This window comes from Apiospora kogelbergensis, assembly GCF_038363985.1.
Source record: "Apiospora kogelbergensis strain CBS 113332 chromosome Unknown utg000005l_segment0_segment0, whole genome shotgun sequence".
Taxonomy (NCBI): Eukaryota; Fungi; Ascomycota; class Sordariomycetes; order Amphisphaeriales; family Apiosporaceae; genus Apiospora; species Apiospora kogelbergensis.
In genome coordinates, this window is record NW_027117422.1 from 5,535,119 (window position 1) to 5,554,116 (window position 18,998).

At 55.8% G+C, this 18,998-nt stretch overlaps 9 protein-coding genes across 9 annotated transcripts; 5 read left to right on the top strand and 4 right to left on the bottom strand.

Moving 5' to 3' along the window:
• Positions 1–407: 407 nt before the first annotated feature.
• Positions 408–2,374, top strand: PG998_008466 (fad linked oxidase-like protein; the record flags this gene model as incomplete). The annotated part of the gene is made up of 6 exons (XM_066875282.1): positions 408–628; positions 730–1,067; positions 1,135–1,196; positions 1,276–1,649; positions 1,785–1,990; positions 2,100–2,374. 6 exons carry the CDS (start codon positions 408–410, stop codon positions 2,372–2,374), a joined length of 1,476 nt encoding a protein of 491 aa, XP_066731227.1.
• Positions 2,375–2,936: 562 nt separating this feature from the next.
• Positions 2,937–3,455, bottom strand: PG998_008467 (uncharacterized protein; the record flags this gene model as incomplete). The annotated part of the gene is made up of 2 exons (XM_066875283.1): positions 2,937–3,185; positions 3,207–3,455. 2 exons carry the CDS (start codon positions 3,453–3,455, stop codon positions 2,937–2,939), a joined length of 498 nt encoding a protein of 165 aa, XP_066731228.1.
• Positions 3,456–4,390: 935 nt separating this feature from the next.
• PG998_008468 (glutathione S-transferase) lies at positions 4,391–4,747 on the top strand (the record flags this gene model as incomplete). Its single annotated transcript, XM_066875284.1, has 1 exon — positions 4,391–4,747. The coding sequence occupies one exon, from the start codon at positions 4,391–4,393 to the stop codon at positions 4,745–4,747; it is 357 nt and encodes a 118-aa protein (XP_066731229.1).
• A 515-nt stretch (positions 4,748–5,262) lies between these two features.
• PG998_008469 (uncharacterized protein) lies at positions 5,263–6,171 on the bottom strand (the record flags this gene model as incomplete). Its single annotated transcript, XM_066875285.1, has 1 exon — positions 5,263–6,171. The coding sequence occupies one exon, from the start codon at positions 6,169–6,171 to the stop codon at positions 5,263–5,265; it is 909 nt and encodes a 302-aa protein (XP_066731230.1).
• A 624-nt stretch (positions 6,172–6,795) lies between these two features.
• On the bottom strand, positions 6,796–8,606 carry PG998_008470 (uncharacterized protein; the record flags this gene model as incomplete). Its single annotated transcript, XM_066875286.1, has 3 exons — positions 6,796–7,823; positions 7,896–8,070; positions 8,109–8,606. 3 exons carry the CDS (start codon positions 8,604–8,606, stop codon positions 6,796–6,798), a joined length of 1,701 nt encoding a protein of 566 aa, XP_066731231.1.
• Positions 8,607–10,402: 1,796 nt separating this feature from the next.
• PG998_008471 (uncharacterized protein) lies at positions 10,403–10,990 on the top strand (the record flags this gene model as incomplete). Its single annotated transcript, XM_066875287.1, has 1 exon — positions 10,403–10,990. The coding sequence occupies one exon, from the start codon at positions 10,403–10,405 to the stop codon at positions 10,988–10,990; it is 588 nt and encodes a 195-aa protein (XP_066731232.1).
• Positions 10,991–12,515: 1,525 nt separating this feature from the next.
• PG998_008472 (uncharacterized protein) lies at positions 12,516–14,345 on the top strand (the record flags this gene model as incomplete). Its single annotated transcript, XM_066875288.1, has 6 exons — positions 12,516–12,842; positions 12,908–13,415; positions 13,498–13,517; positions 13,588–13,733; positions 13,792–13,957; positions 14,025–14,345. The coding sequence occupies 6 exons, from the start codon at positions 12,516–12,518 to the stop codon at positions 14,343–14,345; spliced, it is 1,488 nt and encodes a 495-aa protein (XP_066731233.1).
• A 794-nt stretch (positions 14,346–15,139) lies between these two features.
• PG998_008473 (uncharacterized protein) lies at positions 15,140–16,756 on the top strand (the record flags this gene model as incomplete). The annotated part of the gene is made up of 2 exons (XM_066875289.1): positions 15,140–15,401; positions 15,480–16,756. The coding sequence occupies 2 exons, from the start codon at positions 15,140–15,142 to the stop codon at positions 16,754–16,756; spliced, it is 1,539 nt and encodes a 512-aa protein (XP_066731234.1).
• Positions 16,757–16,881: 125 nt separating this feature from the next.
• On the bottom strand, positions 16,882–18,686 carry PG998_008474 (uncharacterized protein; the record flags this gene model as incomplete). Its single annotated transcript, XM_066875290.1, has 2 exons — positions 16,882–18,436; positions 18,550–18,686. 2 exons carry the CDS (start codon positions 18,684–18,686, stop codon positions 16,882–16,884), a joined length of 1,692 nt encoding a protein of 563 aa, XP_066731235.1.
• Positions 18,687–18,998: the final 312 nt, after the last annotated feature.

An 18,998-nucleotide genomic window follows, 5' to 3' on the forward strand; every position in this document is an offset into this window, starting at 1 on the left:
ATCATTAATTAGCCCGGCAAATTAGACGGCAGGTCCAACCAAAATTGATGTATGTTGGTTGGTAAGGCCTTAGGCGCCCACGTAGGACAAAAAGAGACGCGGAGTAATACGCATTCCGGCCAATAATAATCTACTCAGCCTGGCTAACCAAGAAATCCCACGATATAGATATGATTTGTACTACACAGTGCATACTACATGGAGATACATGGAGAGACTATGCCGAGAACGTTTTATAAGCATATTGCTTTTACATAAATACAAACTAAGCTGCTTAAGTAGATAATCACTCGCTAATAGTCCAGGCACTTCTTGAGCTATATGAATATACAAAGTATTTAATGCCATCTTATCCAATGGGATGTGCACTTCACTGAGATCTCTCCAGGCCTCAGAATCCTTTCAAAATGCAGATCTCTATTCTCCTTGGAACGGCGTTTATCTCCACAGCGTTCGGCGTCACAATCCCACGACCGAATGCTGCAACCACAGCACGTGGAAATGGGTATCCTCGTGAGACCCGTGGCGCGGACGGCCCTGCAACCGCATGCAGCGAAGCTCAAGCCGAACTGGGAGATAGCATCGTTCAGACAACACCCCTGAACCAGACCATCGTCGAAAACAACTGGTAAGCCAATCGCCCTTCCTCCCTACCGTTCTAGCCGTGGGGGGCTATATGTCTGTTTACCATTTGCCTGGAGACTAAACACAAAAGTTACAACGAGCCAGGTCGCTGTCGTGCAGGGCGGAGCCACAATGCATCTTCCAGCCCGCCTCGGCGGGCGACGTGGGCAAGCTGCTTCGCATCCTCGACCGTCACCAGGTCCCCTTCGCCATCCGGAGCGGCGGTCACTCGCCCAATCCGGGCTGGTCCAGCATCGGCAGCACGGGCGTCCTCCTGGACATGTCTGCGATGAACGCGGTCACTCTTTCTGCCGACGCGGGGACTATCTCCATAGGTCCCGGCGCGCGTTGGGGACAGGTGGCGGCGGCGGCGGACGCGAAGAACGTCGCTGTGGTTGGGGCAAGGGAGCCGGAAACCGGCGTCGGTGGGGTTGTGCTGGGTGGTAAAAACAAACCCTTTCTTTCTTTCGCGGCGCACACATGAGTGGCTTATACTGATGCACCGTCCAGGAGGATACTTCTACCAGACATCCGAGTATGGTCTCGCCGCTGATAACGTGAAGTCTTTTGAGGTACGCCAGTGCCCCATTTTGCAGTTCCAAGACTTGCCCATATCGTGTTCCGTACACTGACAGACAAACTGTGTCACAGGTCGTACTCGCTGATGGCACCACAATCGAGGCCAACGCCGACGAGAACTCGGATCTGTTCTGGTCTCTCAAAGGCGGCGGCCCCAACTTCGGCATCGTGACGCGGTTCGACATGCACACCATCCCATCCACCGATCTGTGGTACACCGCGTACATGTACAGCCCCGACAAGGCGCCCGAGCTGCTCGACAGCATGGCGCAGTGGCAGCAGGAGGGCGCGGCGGACCTGCGCTCCAGCGCCATCTTCTCCATCGGCCTGGACTCGGTCCTCGTGCTGCTGACGTACGGCGCGCACACCACCGCGACGCCGGCCGCGTTTGAGCCCTTTTACCGCGTCGCGCCCTCGTCACGGCGATCCCGCCGACAAACGGCACGGTTCGCTCGCTGTACGACTTGACGAGCAGCGGCTTTGCGCCGACGGTTGGACGGTTCGTTGATCACCTCTCCTCCCTTTTTCTCCGTCAAGCTGTGCCAGGTCGAATTGTGCTCATCATGCATGTGTGTGTTTAGACACGACTACCGCGGCGTCAGCTCCCAGATCGATGCTCAGCTGTACAGGGACGTATATGGATTTTGGCTGGAGCGAGCCACTGCTGTCCGGGAGGCAGTCGGAGCCAACCAGACCTTCGTCATCCAGCACGTCTCCGACAACGTGGCCCAGCAGGGGATCAAAAACGGCGGAAACCCGCTTGGTCTGCCCCAAAAGAGCCATCAGTGTGAGTGATACCCCCTGAATCTTTGAAATACGATTGTCGACTTGTGGCTGTGTAACATGCCTCAATTCGTTACACGACCCTCCCACTAACCCGTTGTCTCCACGCACAGGGTGGACGACGCTGGTCGACTGGAACGACGCCAAGGACGACGAGATGGCTCGATCGGCTTCCATTGCCACGACAGCGCGCTGGAAGGAAGTCAGCCGGGAGCGCGGGCTCGATGTCGACTTCCTCTACATGAACGACGCGTCCCGTGACCAGAGCCCTCTTGCGGGGTATGGCGAGAAGAACATTGCGAGGCTGAAGGAAGTGGCGCTCAAGTACGACCCTTCGCAGGTGTTCCAAAACTTGCAGAACGGCGGGTTCCTGTTGTCCAGGCTTTGAGGGTATCGTAGTGGACGCCGAGGCCTGGTAAGTGGGAGGATCCTGGAGGTGGTCACTGGTCGATGAGGGGGCCAACGGCGACGTCACTAAACTAAGATGTGTGGCCACAAAGACATGTAACGACTCATATTGCTAATGCGGCCGTGGATGGAGATTTTTATAATATACTTATAGAGTTTAAATTCTATAAATCATCATTCCCGACCACTATATTCAAGTTTATATTTCAGTCATGTAGGTTGAATGGAGTGTGAAATCCGGATGGGCCCCTGCTGGGCGAATAATTGTGCAACGGGGTGGAGATATTGGACGAATGCTTCTTGTATCCAGTAATGCATTCATCCACACTGATTCTCCTCCAGTCTGGCATGAGAGCTATAAGGCCGCTAGTCGATGTTCCCCGATCATGCCGAAATAGTCACAGGGTATCGAGGGGGCGGGCCGGGATCCAGGCTTTCCGTAAGTTTCTTAAGAACCAACAATGAGGAAAGCCCTCGCTGGTTAACCGCACCCCTTTCTTTTTCTCGAAGGTTATGTTAGCTCGGGAAGGTGAACTGAATGCTTAGCCATACACGATGCTCGCAGGCTGGGCAGAGCCTTGGTAGATCCCATCATCCTCGCGCAGCGCGTCGGAGTAGTAACGGTTGGTCTCCCAGGTCATGACGCAGACCTCCCAGTCGTCGGTCACGTTCTCCCTGAACGGGGGCGTGTGGAGGGCGACCTGCGTGCCGGTGAAGTACTTGCCCTTCGCCTCCTCCCCGCGGTGCCCCGGCTCGCTGTTGTTGACGGGGATGTCGGCCTTGACGTGGATCTGCCAGGATCAACCGTCGACGAGCTCCGGGGGCCATCCGTTGGCGATGTCCTGGGACCCAACAGCGCCGGTGAGATCGGGGCCCGAGAGAGGATAGATGCCCGTGGCGCTGGGCTGATCGTCCAGGAGACGGCCGAACTCGGTGAAGTTGACTCCGCCCGGTCCAACTGTCCCTCCACCATCTCCCCACTTCGCCGCCGAGGTATCGGCAAGGACGGTCTGCAGGCCAAGAGCCATCAGATATTGGAAAAGGAGATTTGTAATCTTCATCTGTGAGGCTGCGAGCTCTTCAATGTGGAATGTTTCGAGTCAGATGGTGTGTACGCAATGAAGGTATCGAATAGAAGGGTCAATATTGTTGAGGGGATCGATATACAACTTTGTGTTTGCTTTGTTGTCCTGGAGCAAGACAGGAAGAGAAAGTCTCGCTCGGGGCGAGAGAGGTTGGGGAGGCGCTCAAGCGAAGAAATGGTCAGCACTGAAGTCAATAGCGAAAGGGTGTGAAGTCACACTAGGCGTGATACATTCAGATACCGACCGTACGAGGTAGTATCATGGATAGTCCGCGCTGCAAACATCGTACGTTCTCCTGATCCACCGGCTGGACGTGATACGACGATCACCTGTAAGGGCATGAGCCGAGATTCCGAGTTCGCGCTATAGCTAGGTAACCCCTAACATAGGTAACGGCCGGTCATGGGACGGGTAATCTGGGGTTAAAAAGCGCGGAACGAAGAGAACGGATGACTGGCTTGGGCGCGCGACAACACGGGGTTACTAGTGTGTTGGTTCGCCTGTAGAAACGATGAAACTTATTTATCATAACTATAGATACGCACATGTGGATTATTATGTAATTGAGAGCTACGTGCCTTAAGTAAACCGGCTGCCTGGAGTCATCTGTGGTCTATTGTGGGCAAGTGGTCCAACAAAGTCCCCCAAGTCGGACCCTGGTCCCTCGCAATCGACACCGTATTGTTCCCGTCGGCATCAAATATCAAACGCGTCTAAACAATTCCGTCTCGACGGTGAGAGCATCGATCGAACCTATCTTGGAGTGGCCTATTGTTAAGTCCTATCCCCTGACCTAAGTCCCACCAACATGACTGCGCCCTACTAACTCATCTACTAATTACCCCCGCTGTCCCGGCCGCGGGGAACACTTCCGGCTGATTCTCGAAGAAGCCGGCGCCGCGTACGAAGGCATGCAGTTCCTGACTGTCGACGAGGCCCGAGAGAAGGTCACTCACTGGCTCGGCGCGGGTGATCATGGTCATCCCGCTACTTCGCCCCGCTTCAAGCACGGCGACATCGTCATTTCGCAGACCCCCAACCTTCCTTTATACCTGGGACCCAAACTCGGGCTCGCCGGATCGCATGCGGACGATGTGTACCGCGTCAACGCCCCCGCGCTCACAGCGCTGGATGGCCTGAGCAACGAGGTTCACGACTCGCATCATCCCATCACCGTTATGCTTCCATACGAGGACCAGAAGGGGGAACGCCGCCGACGGAGCCAGTACTGGATCCAGAAACGCCTGCCCAGCCACCTCGAGTACTGACAGAAGATGCTGGAAGGCGAGAAGGGCAGCAGCTCAGGCCCATGCTTATTAGCGGGCACGTTAACCTATGCTGACCTGGTCCTGTTTCATATAAGTCTGCCTTCGTTTACTCCAATGCCATAAACTGAACATCTGTTCCTATAGTGCCTCGATAGAACACTCTACGCATTCCCCAAGGCAATGAAGCAGGCCAGAGAGCCTGGTAAGTATGATAGGGTATTCAAATTGTGGGAGGTTATCAGGGCTCGGCCAAATATCGCTGCGTACCTTAACGGCGATAGAAGGTAGAAATAGCAGGATTGGGGCATCTACCGGCACTATGTGGATACCGATCTGGTTTCCGAGTGATCGCTGATAGATCTACCGGGCTTCAGGGGTCTTTACAAGGGCAATTGAACGACTGAGAAAAGAAACTCAAAAGGCCATAGGTATTTCAATGGTAATATGTATTAATGTATACACCACGGTGGTGAAGGTGCAATTAGTCTCTTGCTAGCATTGCCCGGGTGTACATCTTAGGTAGCCACTTCCACATCGCCAAAGACCATTCTGTGGTCGCTCGCATACACCCCGTCGATCAAGTTGTCCACCACCTCGTACCTGCTTACTGTCCACTTCTTCTCGGACGCGGGCCCGAGCCAGGCAAAGTCAATGCGCGAGCCCTTCGTCGATGCCGAAAAGCTGGTGTAAGTCTCGTAGGGCCCGACCCGCTGCGACGCATCGGCCAGCTCGTACAGCTCGTCTAAGTACCCCGAGCCCGTGACGGTCGTGTATGCATCCTGGCCAGGCTCCGAGTTGAAGTCACCGGTCAACGAGACGGGCAGCGGGGCGTCTCCCTCTTTGGCATACAGCGCCTGGACAGCCTTGATGCGGGCCATGGCAACTTTGACACCCTCACTACGGGCGCGCGAGCTCACGTTGTCAAGGTGCGTGTTGGCGGCAATGAATTGACGACCGGTCGCGGCGTGCTCGAAGACGCCGATGGTCACGACGCGGCGGCTGCCGGCTCCCCAGCCGTACGAGGGCTTGTCCGGCGTCGGCGACAGCCACTTGGTCTCATTGTAGAGCAGGCGCAGGGCCGCGGGCTGGTACAGGAGGGGGCTGAACTCGCCCTTGGCCTTGCCGTCGTCGCGGCCCACGCCAATGTGCGACCACTCCTTTCCCAGGCCGGTCTTGATATCGTCCAGCTGGGTCGAGATCACCTCCTGCATCCCGATCACGACGGCGTTCGGGGTGTCGGCTATCGTCTTGGCTAGCGAGGAGACGACCAGGGGACCCCGCGTGGACCACGGCTTCTCATTGATCTCGCGCACCGGCGTGGCCCAGCGAATGTTCCAGGTTACGATGCGCAGAGGCAGTGTGCTTTGGGCCATGGCAGTGTTGGCGGCTAGGGCAAGGATACCCAGGAAGTTGGGGAAGTGCATTGCGGGTTAAAGGTGGGCGGCAGGGGCCGCTGCTGTTCTTCAGCGGGGTAATTTGGGGGAGCGGTTGACAGCGACAGACAGTCAGTGGTGAAGAAAAAGAAAACCTTGAGACGCATCAAGCAATTCTACCGCTTGACTTTATATGGCATTACATGAAATCAATTACGGCATATTCCTCTCATGGCACATTGAATCAGGCATCGAACTTCATCTTGGCATTGCTATTCGAAAAACGTGAAAACGTGGTGAAGTTGATTGGTGTTCCTGCTGTACAAAAGGAAGATCCGGACTACCGCTGGTGCAATGCAGATGCATTGCAACGCTGCCCGGAGGCATTGCCGATTAAGAACTTACGGTTGCTTGGCTTTTGTGGGTGGTGCAGAAGTCAACTACCACAAGATAACACGATCGTTTCTCTCAAGCATCCCATAATCGAGGAGCATCAGGCCAGTATATGTGATGCAGAAAGATTATCCGTATACGTAAATACATCGAAAGGCAAGCATGTAGTTGTGCTTACTAGATCTGCAAGGCCAAAACGTAGTTTGATATGCCAAGGAGCTGGGACACCTTAAAATAGACGGTGGGATTGGCCTAAAGCCCCTAAATTGACAGCGCTACCAACTACGACCCCGACGGCTGAGACTTGTGCTCGCCCTTCTCTGTATCCGACACCTCGCTACCCTTGCTCTTCGCCGAATCCGCCTTGATGTTCCTGCCCTTAATAAGCCAGGTCAGCACGATCAGCACCCCGCACCACGCCGTGTAGAATATCCACATGATGCGCAGCGCCGACATGTACGTGTCCCGCGACGGCCCCGCCGAGTCCCCTGCGCCCTGCCCAACGCCGTCGCTCAACCCCTTCCCGCCGAGGGTCCGCTGCAGCAGCACGCTGCCCATGACGATCGAGATGGACGTGCACAGGTTCCGGATGAAGGTCATGGCCGACACCGAGGCGGCGATGTCGTGCGGGTCCAGGTGGCTCTGCAGTGCGAGCATGGGCGTCTGGAACATCGGGCCGGCGCCGAGGCCCGCGACGAACAGGAATACAATGATCTTGGCCCAGTTGGTGGTGGCGTCGAAGTTGATGAACAGGCCGGTGCCGACGGCCATGACGATGGCTCCTGCGCGGATGGGGATCAGGTAGTCGCCCGTGCGCTTCACGTAGTAGCCGGCCCCGATGGTGAGAGAACAGAGCGGCACGACCATGGCGAAGAGGGACACACCAGAGATAATTGGCTGGAAGTGGAGGACTGCCTGAAAGTACAAAGGCAAGAAGTAGTCGTAGCTGATGAAGATGAAGCTGTGCATGCAGAACGTCGCGAACGAGGCGACGTTGGTGACGGAATTGAAGATGCGCATCGGGATCATGGGGTTCTTGGCCAGTTTGGCCTCGTACAGGAAGAACGTGACCAGTAGGAGAATTCCGAAGACGAGGAGGCAGACGACTTGGGCCGAAGCCCACGGAGCCTGGCCACCGGAGCCGGTCTCGAGACCATACAGGAAAATGATCGTGCCGCCTACAATCATCACGGAGCCGATCCAATCGAGCGTCTTGAGACCCTCGAGGAACCCTACGTTGGGCCAGTCAACCTTAAGAACGACGAATAAGACGACGAGCGAAACCCCCTCGAAAGGCAGGTTGATCCAAACTGCGTTCTCGGGTCAGCACAATTACACATCGCGGAGGATGAAGCTACTTTTCGAAGCGAGCGAGTACTTACAACACCACCTCCACGAGAGTTTCTGGGTAAACACTCCACCGAGCACCGGCCCCAAGGCGGCGGCGACGGCCCAGACCATGCCCGTCATCCCATAGTACTTGGCGCGGTCCTTCAGCTCAAACAAGTCGCCAATGACGATGGATACGAGCACGGTGAGGCCGCCACCGCCCAAGCCCTGGACGGCACGGCCTGCGATCAGCATGCCGACGGTGCGGAAAGGGCGGCGATGATGCTGCCGGCCATGAAGAGCAGGTTGGCGGTCAGCAGGGCCGACTTGCGTCCGAAGACGTCGGACAGCTTGGCCCAGATGGGGCCCGAGGCTGTCGAGGCCAGCAGGTAGGAGCTGCCGATCCACGAGTACTCGGCCGCGTTGGCGCCCAGCTCGCGCGTGATGGTAGGCAGCGCCGTCGCCACGATGGTGATGTCCAGAGCCGCCAGGAACAGCGCCAGGCATAGCGAGAACATGAGCACGCGCCGCTTGAAGGCGCTCATGTGCGAGCCCGGGTACTGGATCGTGGCCGTGCTGGCGGTCCTGGTCATCTTGCTGCCGCTGCCGCCGCCGCGGGCAACCTCGTTGGGGGGTAGCGTTGTAGTGATTTCGTCATCATCACGCGCCAACGGGCCGGGCGAAACTGTGCGGGTTTTGCTGCTGCTGTTGTCTACGCTGCTTGGGAGTTCCGTGACCTGCGAGGCCTTTTCGTCGCGGGACATGACACTCTAGGGATAGTGTACTGTCTGTATCACGAGAAGGCGAAAGAGAAGCTGATGGTTTCACGCAATTTGAACAATGGTTACGACCGTGCTGGATTCCAACAGATGCAACGTTCGATGAAAATTGGGGTTTGGTGGGACCCGAAACGCAAACGAAGAAGAATCTGGGGTAGCATCGGGGATTAATAAGGCAACATGGACATTCGCGCAGAACTAAACAACTGCACAGGCATGGGACGGCTATGAACTGCGTAGGCCTGGTGCCGTTTCTCTCCCTTTTCACAATCTCTATCGCGCCATCCGGCTCGGAGTGGTGGCGGTGGGCCCGAATATTGGCGGTCTTGTCTTCGGTTCGGCTCGGTTCGTGTGTTGGAATCGGCCGTCACCGAGCCCACTCATATAGGCTTCCTCTCTGCTCATCTCGTCTCGTCTCCTCTTGGTCGCATGCAGTAGATGAGCAATACTTCAAGTTTTTGCAATTCGCGCCCGTCTTTGCCCACTGCTCGCATTGATCGACTCATCGAATGAATTGCCTCTGCCCGCATCGGGGAACAACAACTCAGCAGAGCGCTTGACTCAACATGATTCGAACACTGGCAGCTGTCGCATTGTGTTTGCTTCTGTCGTCGGTGTAGGCGAGAAACAATGCCTGTCCCCTTCTTGGCGAAGCTTCAATGCATAATCGAACAGAGAGTGATAGCCGTCGATTCGAATTGGAAACTGCTTAATAACAGTCCACCGTTTGATTATTATGGCTGTCCAATTGACAGTCATTCAAGAGAAGGAAAGCAAGATCTATCTGGTGAAAGCGGCATCGAATTTCCGTTGGAGCATCGGGTTGCGGCACAGCTTCCATTTTCCACTTTCTCATCTCGCTAAACTAGAACAATGCAATACACCTACCAACTAAATGACTGTCCGCTGATACCTCTCTGAGTGAGCGAGGACGTCGATTGGATAACCTGACTGCGTGATTTTAATTGTTGGGCTCCCAAGCTCTCGGGCGGCGAGGCGAAGGGGGTTTTCGTTGCATAGGCTGATTGAATGCGTTGTACGGGGGCTTCCAGATCCTGTGCATCAATCTGTATTGCATCTCAGCTGCATTACAGCCGCAGGTTGCCTCACATCGCCGGAGATGCAGCTTACCTTCCTCTGTAGAAGGCCTGCCCTGTATAGGAATTCCTCTCGTGAACCTAAACCCGTAGGCTCAGGGGGCTGACAGTTTACTTGCTTACTTCGCAGCTGAGGTGTCTAGCAACTTGGCGCCCGTCAAGCGCCGCCAAGCTAGACAGCAACCCCCACTAAACGCCAACTGGCCTTGGGCTAAAGGACTGGCAAGGGGCCGTGCCATGGCTGTGAACCAGCTATTACGGGTGCAGGCGGCTGCAGCTACTAATAGAACAGCCCGTCTACCGTTGGAGATCTCAGCACAGCCTGGAAATCCTAGCCGCCAGCGACGGCACAGTCAACTTCGCCCCGTTTGTCTGGATCTCCAGCCAAGGACTTAGGCATCCTTCGTGTGCTGCCTACGGAGCAACTCGCACTTGGCATGGTGTGTAACAACGAGATATAAACATTCGAGTTCGCCCGCTCATTGCTCACCGGCTTATGTACATACAGTTCTTGCCCAATTCAAAACTCCAATTCAAAACTCCAATTCAACCACGCTCACTAGCGCGAACCACCCCATACCTTCTTTGATACTAGCCATACTTGTCGACAACCTCAATCGACACAAGAAGGAAACTGATTTGACTTCAACCAATCACAAAACACACATCCATCCACACAACACAATGGCGATGAAGGTCTACGAAGGCATATGGCGCAAGCGCTATTTCGTCCCCTCCTGGATCATCCAATGCCTGGTCTCGGGTTTCTTCTTCGTCGCCGCCTGCCTCATCCTCTGGGCCACAAGCCTGCTCAAGGATGACTACAGCCTCGGGGTAGATTACGACCTGTGGCGGGACGCCGACACCCGAAAGTGGCTAATCGGCGAGGGCGTCTACATGCTGCTGCTGACCCTGTACACCATCATCTCAGCCATCGTCGAGTCATCCCTGTTCCACCGCCGCCGCTTGGCCCCCAAGACGGTCACCATCCTCGCCATCGTGCGCACCCTCGGCTGGCTCGTCTACCTCATCGTGTCCGCCGTCGCCACCGCCCGCGCCGTCTCGGGCGCCCTCGATGTTATCCTGGGTCTCATCATGGTCGCCTCGGCCCTCGTGCAGCTCTACTACGGCGCCAAGTTCACCCACAAGGAGCGCAAGGGCCAGCTGTTGCAGCCCGGTGCCGCAGGTGGCAATAAGGTTGGCGATGCGGAGTACGGCATGCACAACTTTGCACCCGCCCCCAACAACCACAACACCGCGTCTTATGCTTAGGCGAGGTTGGCGAGAACGCTGCGGTTTCGGGATGAGGAATTTGGAAACGGATTTGAGATTGAACGAAGCGAAGGTTGTTTGACTACTTATGATACCCAACAATGAAAACGGAAATGCCATACATTTACAGATCCTAACGGCCCATTGTAATACTTGACCGTGGTTCGTGACATCCTGGTCCCCAGCCTGCAACCGTTCCCTTCAATCCCACAGGCCTCTATGCTCTTCGGGCTACGTCCACTGCGGCCAGCCAAACTCGGTCGGAGAAGGGTAATATTGAGGAGGGTGGGAATGACACCCGCTCATACTGTGAGACATCCAAGCCCCCTTAGAAAAGCTCTGTCTACTAGAACCGTCATCCGCCCTCTCAAGCGACTGCTTGAGTGATGATCGCTGCTGCATTCGTACTCAGCTCTTTGACTGTACTCGTAGGTGGCGGACAACGCTGCATGGTCATAGGCGGACATCCGATCGGCTAGGGAAAGCCTCTTCCGTTGGCCTGAGCTTGGAATAACGACGAGTTGCCCACAGTGATGGTGTGAAGGCGTGATATCACGCAGCCTGACCACGGATCACCCGCAGCAGACAGGGCCGGGGAAAATAGATAGAGTTTGGTAAATCTAAAGAAAAGAAACAAATATTGTAGAAATCGATTCAGCCCCTTCTTCATCCAGAAGCTGGGGTGGATGGTCGGTCGATCAATCAATAAAGGGTATTTCGGAACGAAAAACAACGCCACAGGCAGACAGGTACGCCCTCCTTTCTCGTGTTGCACGCCCGTGGCGCTACGAAGGTCATGGCGTGGAAATGAGGTTCTTTAGAGCCAGCGTACTTGGGACTTCAACAACGGAATAAAGATTATCTACTTCTGGGCTCGTAGGCGAATTCAGAAAATACTAGATACAACCTGCATAAACATTTGCAGAATTCGGACCCCGGATGGCCGGTATACCGATGCACTATTCTGTGGAACCTGGAATGCAGCGTTGAGAGTTACCACAATGTCGGCGCAGCACAACGCCGTCGTACCACATCGCCGGGCTGGCATTGATCGATGTGGCTGTATTGTGGGGGATTTTGGTGTCGTACGCCTGCATTATGAAGGGTAGCACCGATCGCCGAACTTCTCGTGTATGCGAGACAACACGGGACACCAATTTACTGACTATTTGGGTGTGGTACAATACATGGATCATGCCAGCCGGGTTGGTCATTACGGTTTGTGTATATGATAGTGAATGCGTTGAGCTCTCAACGTAAAAGCAATATCTTCGAATGTCGGCGAACATTGTCCGCGTGTTATCTTTTATAACCATCACACGACTTCAGCTTTCGTCAGCCGATTTCGTTATGATGCAGGCAAGGCTTGAGTGAAAGAGAACAATCGACTGGAAGACCTTTGGGCGAGTATTAGTGTTTCTGGGATTCTCAAATACATCAGGGCCACCAGCTCAGGAGTTTTATTTCAGAAGAATGCACTGCTGATGACCCATTCCATTCACCTTTCCACCAGCACATTCTCAAGATGTGGTCTCATTTCCTGACCATCCTCTTGATACCCCTTGTGTCTGCCAAGACGTTGGAGCTTTACTGGGAGTTGTCGTGGAAGTTCGTGGCCCCTGATGGCTTTGGGAGACCGGTTGTCAGTGTCAACAACCAATGGCCTCCTCCGGCCCTTGATGGTGTGGTGGGCGACCGTGTCATCGTCCACGTGTTTAATCGCTTAGGAAACGAGACGGCGAGCATTCACTGGCACGGCCTACAACAAATTGGACAGAATACAATGGACGGCCCCGCTGCGGCGACCCAATGTCCCATCCCTCCGGGATCCCAGTTCACCTACGATTTCCATGTACGTGGAGTTCTCGTCTGATCAACTCTGTATCTCCGCGTCTCTAACTTGATTCCGTCCTCTAGGTCATCCAAGCCGGGACTTACTGGTGGCATGCCCATGTTGCCGGTCAGATCGCCGATGGTTTGAGGGGTCCGATGAATTTCAAGGACCCAAAAGCCCCCTACCAGCGCCAGATTGATGGGGAGCTGACTGTTACTCTGGGCGACTGGTATCATACACAGGCCCCGTTCCTGATCCAGCAGTATGAGTCAGCGGAAAACGCCGCGGCGGGCGGACCAGAGCCCATTCCGGACTCGGGCCTCATAAACAGCGGACAAAATATCACAATCAAAGTCCAAGATAGAAAGACGTATCTGCTTCGCGTCGTGAACCTGGGAAACTTTGTTGGTACCTATCTCGAGATCGAAGGTCATCAATTGACTATCGTGGAAACTGATGGCATTTACGTCGATCCCGTAACAGTCGACAGGCTTTATCTTTCTGTCGCTCAGCGTTATGCGGTTCTTCTGACGCTGAAGAGTTCTCGCGCTGAAGAAGGGGCGATCCTGATGAAGGCACAACTGGACACAGGTAAGTTGCAATGTGTCATTCAACCATTCCGTAATAATCACCTCATGGGTAAGGCTAATGGTACTGACATCGTGATGCTCAGCCATGTTCGACTCCACCCCTGTTAACTATAATCCTAACTTCTATGGTTGCCTCGTATACGACGACCGCAAGCCTTTGCCTCCACAAAAAGCCCATCACCAACCTGACGACAGTGGATGATATTGACTTGGTCACGGCCAGATACAACCCCTTTATCGACCAGGTTAACGCTTACGACCACGTTGACCACCAGATAATCCTGACTATGGACTTCACGACAATTGATAACAAGAATCGGTATGACCCGTGCAGGACCATCCGTGAACAACCATGGTCAGCTAACCCGAACTGACAGCGCCATCATCAATAATGTTACCTACGTAGACCAAAAGGTGCCGACGCTTTACACTGCCCTGAGTGTGGGCCGTCTCGCAGACAATCCTGTCGTGTATGGCCAAAACTCCATTCCACTTCTCATCAAGTCTGGAGAGATTGTGGAACTGATCATTAATAACCACGATGTAAGCTCCTTGGTCTTCTTCCCTCTGTAACTACTGAAACTACCTCTTTCTAACCTCCGTTCAAAAGGCCGGCTCGCACCCTTGGCACACGCACGGGTACAACTTCCAAATCATCGCGCGCAACCCCACCAACGGCGGCGACTACCCCGGCGGCCTCCTGCGCCCGCCGCACCCGCGCCCGTGCCGGCGGGACACGACCACGGTCCACGCCAACGGCTTCCTGGCGCTGCGGTTCCGCGCCAACAACCCGGGCGTGCACCTGATCCACTGCCACATCGAGTGGCACGTCGTCGCCGGCCTGGTGGCCACCCTCATCGAGTCCCCCACGTCGCTGCAGGGGGTCGTCTGCCCATACCCCGGGACCACCTGGACGCCTGCCGCCGTCTAGGCATCCCCACGGCCGGCAACGCCGCGGGCAACGAGCGCGACCCGCTGAACTTGGCCGGGGCGAATACGCGGCCGCCTCCCGACCCCATGGGCGCGTTGGTCAACAAGTCGGCCTTGGCGGACCCTGCTCGACCGCGCCGCGGGAGTGCCGCCTGGCCTTACTGGCCTGAAAAGGGTCACCACCACAAAGCCTAGGTGTTAAGGTTAGATTAATGGGACCTATAAGGCTGAGATAAGGAGGCGTGGGATGGAATTTTCAGGTTTGATGGACTGGGGGGACGTGCAGGGTTGGATCGGAGTAATCGAGTTAGAAAGCCAATCAGGGAAATGAATGCTGCTCGCACATGGAAGGTCCCGTCGCCCTCCAGCACACCTTCGTCGCCCGCGGTACCCCCGAGCACGTTGTTGTGTCCCTTGTTCGACGGGGCGGAGCAGGAAATAATACATACGGCCATCGAGTCAGCGAACTGACGAGGGTAGGACAAATGTGGTGGAATGGAAGGCGGAAATCCTGCGGTATTACATAACTTTTCATTTTGGTATCATTAAAGATTAAAGAATGTCATCAACCCCTTTACATTATAACCCCTATCCGTGTACGATGTGTATATTTTAAGCTTAAATTTTAAGCTTTCGTTCTAGCGCTATTCCGGTTACCATCTTATCGAGGACCCACACTTCACATGATAAGGAAGCATCTATTGGTGAATCGTAGCAGGCAGACGTTGACCACAGTCTCTCCGTACGACTGCATCCCCTCCTTCTGCTTATCCGGTTCATCGACATCCCTCGGCAATGAAAGGAAAACCCTTTTTAGGCCCCCAATGCTGGACGTGTCGTAATCGGCGTGTTCGCTGTAGCTCCGAACGCCCGTCCTGCGCCGTCTGTCGCAAAAGGGGCCTCGAATGCCTCGGCTATTCCGAAGCCAAACCCGTCAAATGGCGCCCGATAGCTTTGCCGTGCAGCCAGCCTCTAGCCCTGCCTGGTCCATCCCATAGCCCAGGACGGCAGGACGACGTCTGCTCGCCCTCGGTGGCACTAGACATTATCTACTACTGTACGTGAGGCAACATCTCGACGTCGGACTTCTCCTCCAAAACTAATCATACTACATGGCAAGACAACCATACGATAGGCCGCGATATAGGCGCGGCTTATGTCATTGAAGAGATGCTTTCGCCTGCTGAATGGCTCGAATGCGCGTTTGCCCAGAGACACATTTTCATATGCCTGGCGAGCCTCCATAGAATCCTGCAGACGCTGCCCCCCAATTGTAGCACACTCGAGTCAATACCCTTGGATGCCCTGGACAAGCCCTCTCGGAGTGCGCTTGTGATGTTTTCCCAACACCAGGCCGATGCTGTGCGGATAGTACAGGAACAGCTGGAGTCCTCCAGCGCCACGGAGCCCGACCACGCGTTGTTTAGCGGTCTAATCGGTCTGCTCATGTCCCACATCCAGCAGGGCGCCTTCGGCATGTGGAGTGCTCACCTTCAGGGCGCCAAGGCACTCCTAGATCGCTGGGGGCCCGCGAGCTACACGGCTCTGGCCGAGGAGGAACTCTTTATCCTAATCACGGTAGATATCTATCATACCACCACTACCGCGAGCCGCCAACTTCCCGCCCAAACCTGGGACCACCATTCTGGCTACCTGCGCAAGATCAAGCAATTCTCCTCCGGGGCCATCCATTCGCTTGCACCGGTGCCCGTTGAGCTGTTAACTGCCGTCCTATTGATCAACATGCGACGAATCCTGAGTCGAGACTCGCACGTGCCGCAGCACCAGGGTGCGCAACCATATCATGGCACGGCTCCCACCGTCCTGCAACTCATCCATTCCTTTAGCCCAACAAAATGGCTGGAAATGGTCATGCCTGACCGGCACAACGAAGCGAGGGGCGACGATGCCACGGATACGCTCGTGGTCCAATCCCTGTCCCAGCAACAGTGGCAGGGGAGTTGGCTTTCTCTGGCCCAATGTTTCCAGTCCGCAACCACGCTATACTTGTATCTCACCAAGGGCCCAGCTGACCAGTTGGATCTCTCGACTGAGGCCATGATCCAGCAGCGGGCAGAGTCCTACACAACCCTGACAGAATCTATTGCACATCTCTTCACACTTAGGTTGGAGAACCCTGCCGCCAGTCGACATCACAAGTTCATCTTGTGGCCTATGGTTATAGCAGGAGTGGAGGCGGTCGTGACTCATCGCGACGACTGTCAAGTTAACTACATCTGCGCATACCTGAGGCTCCTGGCATACGAGCTCGGGACTTTGACCATGCGCCAAGCGGCTCTATTCTTGGAGGATCTGGCAGGCGAATACCGGAGGAGAGGGCCCGAATACGTCTACAGAGACCACGATGACTGGGATGAGATATTCCGATATAGCGCCATCTTCCTCCTTTGAGCGCGATTCACTATAGCAGTAGAAGCAGGGGTATGTTCTCGCATTACTACTAGTTTATTATTTGGAGGAAGGTGCGGGTTTTCAAGACGGCAAGCACTAAGATTAAATACACATTGTGAGGTTGTTCATTTCCACCATGCCAGATCGGTCTGTCGGAAGGTGTTGGAGCCACAGTGGACGTCCCCAAAGCCGGCATGGTGGCTCAAGAAGTCGTCCACGTAGCTGACGGTCATGCCGGCTTTCCCATAAGCCGCTTCGACCGCCTTGGCAAAGACGTCCTCCCCGGCGACGACGGGACCCCAGGGCCTGGGCGTGATGTAATGGTCCCCGACGACAACGCCGTTGATGCTGGCAGGCCAGAATGACGCCGTCAGGTATTCGTTCTCGAGGGTCGTCTCGGTATGCGACGGCAGCCCGTCGCTCGTATCGCCGAAGCCCTCGGACGCATGAAACAGTGTGGGGATGCGAATGACATCGACGCGATCCAGGGGAATGTCGCGTAGCAGAATTTCCAGGTTCGAATCGATGTACTTTTGGGAGTAGGCATTAACCCGGGAAAATGTCTCATTGGCCATGAGCTCGTCCACGGTCATGTTCACGCCCACTACGGGGAAGCCGCCGTCCTCCATAGTACCGTTGAAGCTGATGGCGTTCGCCTTGCCGCTGCCAGCCTTCTGGACGCCCCTGAGCAGGTCGAGGGCGCTGTGCGTGTCGGCAATGGCAATGGTGAAGCCAAGACTGTTGTTGAAGGGCAGGAACTGCACAAACTCGTCCACGTGGCCAATCACCATCCAGCCCGTCTCGAGGATCAGCGGCGACTGGACGCCTTGGGCGTGCAGAAAAGGCAGGATGGCGGGCATCCTCTCGAAGTGCTTCCCCATGATGATGCGACCGGCGGGGTACCTGGTGCCGTCTTTGGACGTGTACGGCGGGATTGTCTCCAAGTTGCCGTAGCTGTTGATCTCGCGGTGTCCAAACCCCTGGCCGATCCCACTCAGGGGTTGATAGCCGCCTATGCCGGGGCCCCGCAACTGCTCAAAAACCTGGCGACCAGCGGTTCGCGTCGATTGCGCCGATCGCAGGATGATGCGGATGGAGATGGGGCCTTGCGGGCCGGGCATGCTCGCATACGCCGGCTCGACGAAGTCCTGGGCCCAGATGTCGTCGGACTGGTTGAAGAGAAGCAGAGGCTTCGCAACCCCGGCACGCTGGCGCGCCGCGTCGAGCTGGCGGATGAACTCGGACTGGACGGGGCTGGACTCGTTTCCCGCCGTGCTGAGCAAGATCTCGACGCGCTGGAGGTGGTGGTGCGTGAGGACCGGGGCCATCTTCAGAGCCACCGAGTCGACGGCGTGCTGCGTGCCGTCCGTGACGTCGAACTTGACCACGACGAAGCCGTCCCACACCGAGGCATCCTCGACGAGCTCGCGGCCGTCGAGGGCCAGCGTCAGGCCGGCCGCCAACTGAGACGAGTTGAAGGCGAGCTCCTGGTCCACCAAGCGCCAGGACTCGGTCGCGTTCGGCCTCGAGTCGTCCTCGAGGTAGAAGAGGCGTGTGCGCTCGTACGCGGCCCGCGGGGTGCTGTAGACGCGGGCGACGGCCCCCTCGGAGAGCTGCAGCGGCGCCGTGCGCAAGGGCGCCGCGAGCTCGGGCGCCAGCAGCAGGTGGCCGGACGCGTCGCTGCAGGAGGCGAGCTCGTCGTTGCTCAGGGGTTGCCGGCGCCGTCGCGCGCCGCACAGCGCTTGTGCTTGTCTCCGATGTTGGGCAGGAAGATGGCGCCCCGCTCGGCCGACCAGACGCCCTTGTTGGCGCGGTCGGCTTGGTCGAGGTTGCCGTCGCGGTTGGTGTCGGCGATGATCTCGGGCGCAAGGCCCGCTGCCTGAGCTGCCAACCCGAGGCACAGAGCATGATAAGTATTCATCTGGAACATTCTGCGTGGCTAGTCAGAATTTGAGGCCGAGAAACTGAAAAGATCGACGGAGCCGTGACGGGTTGGCTTAAGGAACGACAACATAAGGGGGCCGAGCAGACGGGTTTTATCCCTTTTTTCCTGCCATGAGCATGAGCATAAGGGAGATGATTTCGCTTGAGCTCGAGTCAATACTCTCCGAATAAATCCACTGGGATGGCAGTATAACTGCATCTTGCTTATCTTGACTATACGATTGTAATGAAACAGCAAAGCCGCTGTATCTCATTGGTTGGGGTGTTAACTCCGCCCATCACCTAAAGGGGTTAGTTT